At 33.0% G+C, this 6000-nt stretch overlaps 1 protein-coding gene across 1 annotated transcript; it reads left to right on the top strand.

The window, feature by feature from the left end:
- Positions 1 to 947: 947 nt before the first annotated feature.
- On the top strand, positions 948 to 3253 carry LOC132277796 (uncharacterized; the record flags this gene model as incomplete). Its single annotated transcript, XM_059779642.1, has 4 exons — positions 948 to 2371; positions 2497 to 2774; positions 2886 to 3004; positions 3092 to 3253. Coding segments are annotated over exons 1-4 (1983 nt in total), but the record flags the coding sequence as incomplete, so codon positions are not given.
- Positions 3254 to 6000: the final 2747 nt, after the last annotated feature.

Raw genomic sequence — 6000 nt, 5'->3', positions numbered from 1 at the left:
AAAAAAAAATAGAGGTAGATTTAGGGCAGTAAAATAGAGGAATGTTGAGGTAAATTAAGAGAGATGGAGAGGAGAACAGATCTAAAAGCAAAGCTATGCATATGCATAATTTATTCAGTGAAATCAGTTTTTTTTATAATGGCTAACTCTCCATCACAACTTGTGATTCACAAGTACATAATATAATATTTTTATAATGGATTAAGGAAAAAAAAATAGAGAAAAAGACGAGCAATTCATGGAACAATAATACTATTACAAAACTCAAACCTAAGAGAGAATGAAGTTCCATTGGTAGAAACCTAAGAGCACGGTCTAGAGAGAGAAAGAGGATATGAGGTAGAGAGAGAGAGGGACTATGGGGATATAGATAGAACAAACACAGTTGAATTGAGTTGTGATGTGAATGAGAAGTGTTGTCCAATCCTAGTGTCTCTCCTCTTCTCTATGTAGCCGCTCATACAGCTCTTTCTACAGTAGAAACATGAAACGAAGTGAGGAACTGAGCAGGTGTTGTTTTTGGTGTTGGGAAGAAAAGTGCACAGAAAAGGAAATTATGGAGAAGGTACTAAACTAAGCACACAGTCACACACACAATCGTATATACCCTTTTTTTATATTTAATATATATATATGTACCTCAGGATTAATCTTAGTTAATACATAACTTTCTGTTGGCTCCATGATTTTAGTATTTTACAGAATATATATATATATACACACACACACACACACACACACAAACAGTAGGTTCTAGCTTCAAATTAAGAAGTATATATGTGTAGTGAATTTAATTAATTTGTTGCAGGAAAAGCAGGTATAAGGCTTAATACACCTGATCTGCTTTCTTATCCGTATTTCTAATCCTGCCAACTAGTTATATGAATTATATGAATGCAAAACTTTTGATTGGTTGAATAACTTGAATTATATGAATATTGAAATAGATGTCATCAGCTGGAAGTTTTGGTAAAACTACAAGAAAAAATGCTCTGGGACAAAGATTAGATCCGGGATGGGAACATGGGGTTGAGGATGGGACTTTAAAAAAAGTGAAGTGTCGGTATTGCAACACTTCCCATTCTGGGGGTATTTATCGGCATAAACATCACTTGGCTGGCACTCATTTAAATGTTGAGCTGTGTCCACAAGTGCCCGAAGAAGTGAGAACACAATTTCAAAAAATTCTTCAAGCTCATTCAGAGGAAAGTCAAAAGAAGAAGAAACAAAACTTATATGATGTTGATATCGATGATGATGATAGTGAATGTATAGCCTTAGAACAATCAAAGAAGCGGAAGCAAGGTGGTGCAATGGATGGATTTGTAACAAAGAATTCGTCACAGCAAACAACATTGAATGAGAAATTTAAAAAGGAAGAGAGAGATGCAGTATGTCAAATCATAGCCCGATTTTTTTATACCAGTGCTATACCATTCAATTGTGTGAACAATCCCATATTTCCTCTTATGATTAAAAGGATTGGAGAGTATGGGAGGGGGCTTAATCCTCCTTCTTATCATGAAATTAGAGAGACATTCTTGAAGAAGGAAGTAAGTGAAGCATTGAATATACTCGAGAATTTTAGAGGAGAATGGGTGAAGACTGGATGTACTATTATGTCAGATGGGTGGTCTGACAGGAGGAGACGTTCAATATGTAATTTTCTTGTCAATAGCCCATCGGGAACTATCTTTTTGTCATCCCGAGATACTTCTGATATTTCAAAAATTGGCCAAATGGTTTTTGAAATGTTAGATGAGATTGTGGAAAAAGTTGGAGAAGAAAATGTTGTACAAGTTGTGACTGATAATGCTTCTAACTACAAATTGGCTGGAGAGATGTTGATGGAAAAGAGGAAAAAATTATTTTGGACACCTTGTGCCGCTCATTGCATTGATTTGATGTTGGAGGATTTTGAGAAAAAAATTGAGATGCATAGTGAGACAATTGAAGATGGAAGGATGATTGTTTCATACATTTATTCAAGGTGTATGCTTAACCATTGGATGAAGGAATTCACAAATGGCAAGGAGCTTATTAGACCTGCAGTGACGCGATTTGCCACTTCTTACTTAACTTTGCAGCGTCTTAATGAACTAAAAGGAGAATTGATGAATCTTTTTACAACCTCTAAGTGGAAGTCTAGTAAGTTTGCAAGGACACGTAAAGGGAAAAGAGTTGAAGGCGTGGCTTTAGACAATCGTAACTTCTGGACAAATGTTGCCAATTGTCTAAGAGCTGCAATACCTCTTGTTAAAGTACTCCGATTGGTGGATTCTGATAAGAGACCGGCTATGGGATTCATTTATGGAGCAATGGATCGTGCCAAGGAGGAAATTAAGAAAAACTTCAATGGCATCAAAAAGTGGTAAAGTTTTAATTTATTTAAAAACTAAAAGAGTAATAGAGTTTTTTATTGTTTAGAATATAGTATTGTTTGTAAATAGTGAAACTGAAAATTATTAGACTTACATTAAATTAACGATTTTATAGGTATGAACCTATTTGTACGATCATTGATGCAAGATGGGCATCTCAACTTCATCAACCCTTGCATGCGGCAGCATATTTTCTGAATCCCCAATTCCAATATAGTCCAAGTTTCCATTTAGATGCAGATGTGAAAATAGGAGTTTATAAATGTCTCCAAAGAATGGTTCCTGATTCTAATGAGAGAGTAAAAATTGATTGCCAAATGGACACATTCAAAGCTGCAAGAGGGCTCTTTGGCCTAGATAATGCAATATTGACAAGGAACAAGAAGTCTCCAGGTTAGAAAATGCAATATTGATATTTGATAATTTATTATATTTCGTAATTCAAATGTCAATTGAAAATTGAATAGTTTTAACTTTAATGTTATAATTTTTTTAAAATAATAGCTGAATGGTGGGATTCATATGGTGATGAGTACCCCGAGTTGAAGCGGTTTGCAATTAGAATATTGAGTTTAACATGTAGCTCTTCGGGATGTGAAAGGAATTGGAGTGCCTTTGAGATGGTAAATTACTGAATAATGCATAGTTCTAAAATTTTAATAATGTTGTTGTTTAATTTTAAGTTTTAACCTCATTGGTAATATATTTAGGTGCATTCAAAAAGGAGAAACCGGTTGCAACAAAAGAAAATGAATGATTTGGTATTTGTTATGTATAACATAAAATTGAAGGAGAGGAACTTGAAAAGACAAGCTGTCATAGAACCAATTATTTTTGAAAATGTCTCTTCCGATGATGAATGGATTACTGAAAAAGAGGATCCGGTTCTTCCAACAAAAACTAAATGGTTGAGGGTTCTTGATGACAAAGTTCAAGAAGATGATTCCGATGAAGAAGATGAAGTAGAAAGGATGACTAGGACACGTGAGAACTTAAATTTTAAACTTTTATTATAATATTGTATAAGTTATTACATTATATTAATTTTTGTTCTTTCTTTATGCTTTGTAGTTGAGGAAATTTATGCAATTGATGATAATGAAGATTTGCAGCCATTAAATCCTATTGATGAAGCTAATGAGGAAGATGGTGCAGGGTTCAATGATGACTTTATGGATATGTAATTTTAGTTTCTAACTTTGGAGAGGGATGAGCTAGGATTTGAGATTTATGGACTATTTTATTTTGTGTTACATCCTCTTTTATTTATATTCAGACTTTGGAATATTTTCTTTTACTTTTATTTATATTCGGACTTTAGAATATTGTTAGGATTTAAGATTTGAAGTCATAGATATGTAATATGGTATGTTTTGGCCTTATTTTGGTTATATTTTACATATCTTATTGTTTAGGAAGTTAGTTTCAATTATTTTTTCACAATTTGGTAGAATCTTACGATTCACGATCCGATTCTACGATTCCGATTCTACGGAGTCCAAAACGATTCTACGTAGAATCCCGATTTTAACAACCTTGTAGGGGACTGGGGCGGACGCCAAAGAGTCAAAGCCACCTTTTGGCGGAGGTCTGTTGAGATGTCCCTCTATTAGAGAGGGCACTCGACCCTCTCAAGAAGACGCCAGCTGACAAACCATTTCTTAATTATAAGAAAAAGCAATTTGTCCGTTATATTATGATTTTTATTTATTTTTTAAATATTGCCCTAAATAACTACTATGTGGTACTCCAAATCAATGAAAGAGTCTCATTTTCTCTTATAATTAAATCTGTCAATGACTCAAATGAATTGAATTTCAATTCAAATTCGATTTGATAACTTTGAAATGAATTGAATATCTAATTAGATAGTCTGTTAATAATTTGAATTCAAGTTACGTTAACAAATTAGATGTGAATTATTAATTCGAATAATCCAATCAGACTAAATATAAAATAGGCTATACAAATATCATATGCCTACGTAGTTAGTTGATTATAAAATTGTTAAAAAATATTATTTTCATAAAGTTTTGTATTATTTTTTTTGAAAAGCAATATTAATTTCTTTTCTTCCCCTATTTTTTTTTTCTTCGCCGTGTCCGACACCGTGTCCAACATGAAAAAAATGATAAAAAAAATAGGACACCTTTACAGAGGAGTCGGACACGTGCACGTGTCGGAGCCTCATACACGCGTATTCGTGTCGGATGCCCATTCCCACGTGTCGGTGCTTCATAGCTTCAGATCAATACTTGTTCGTATACCCATTAAGATATTTGAAAATTGAATATAAATGAGGAAACTATTTATAAATTAGGGTTTCTTCTTATCGTCCACATTATTCTTCTTGAGGGTTCAGTATCGCATTAAAGGGATTAAAAGGCATTGAGGTAACGCAATCTAAAATTCCTTATAATCTTGAAACAAAATTCCCAAAACCCATCTTTTTAAGATAGGGTTTATCCACAGTTTAATTTCATTCTTTCAATGAAATAGTTCTCTTTGGTCTCTTACCTAGCTTGCAAAGGAAAACTCACTTTTTTTTAAAAAATGGTATCCTTTAGTCTTGGTTTGCATGCACCGTGTAACTCAAGACTTTGGATTAAAAGGCGTTGAGAAAAAAATTAAAGGTGGTTGAGATAAATATTAATGGTGTTGACGTAAACATTATAAGGCAAGACAAAAATTAAAAGACATTGAGAAAAAGATTAAAATTTGTTAATGTAAAGATTAAAGGTATTGAGAGAATAAGATTACAAGGGGTTAAGAACAAGATTAAAGCATTTAGATTACGCACTCTAAAATTTCTTATAATCTTGAAACAAAATTCCCGAAACCTAACTTTTCACTCTAGGGTTTATCCACAATTTAATTTCATTCTTTCAATTCATTATCCTCTATTCATTAACGAGCGTGAGCTGTTACATACCATCATATGAAATATAAATGGAACACTTCTAGATGAATCCTTCCTCAGCACATGCAAACAACATTCTACTTCAATAGAAGATATCCTTCTCTATCCGTCCCCATCTTCTTGAATTCGCCCACACATTATCCTCAGAAATATCTGAATCATCTTACTGATTAGTTTGTCCCAAAACAATCCCATGGTATGAGTTTGGTTTTACACGCTTGCCGGTGTTCCACTTCCATTGATTCATATATATATATATCTATATATATATATACACACTACTATATATATTATATATAAACAAAAATAAACAATTCTCTCTTATATCAATCAATTATACATTAACGTGAAGAGGGAGATCGGTAAGAAAGTAAATTTTCAATTTAATTTAATTTTTTTTAAATTATTTTATCATTAATGCCGTTGGGTTTCACCGTTTCACTTTTAAATTACCTTTTAAAAAGCATACTTTAAATGACCTTATTTGCATTATATCATGAGTATAGGAGGACTGATCCTCTAGTCCTTATTTGAATAAAAAAGAAAAAAAATTGAATATAAATGAGGATGCCTAAGTGAGTAGCAAGCTTTAACAAAAACTATATATAAGGGTTCTTAAGGGTTCTATGTCACATTGAGGGTCTTGAGGGTTCATCTAGACGATGGTAGACAAAGGGTATTAGACCTACACAGTCATCC

The sequence above is a fragment of the Cornus florida genome, unplaced genomic scaffold (assembly GCF_030987335.1).
Source record: "Cornus florida cultivar Cherokee Brave unplaced genomic scaffold, ASM3098733v1 CherokeeBrave_3.0.0_Hap2_Chr10, whole genome shotgun sequence".
Classification (NCBI taxonomy): Eukaryota; Viridiplantae; Streptophyta; class Magnoliopsida; order Cornales; family Cornaceae; genus Cornus; species Cornus florida.
Note: the sequence above shows the minus strand (reverse complement) of the source record. Positions and strands in the feature narration are given on the sequence as shown.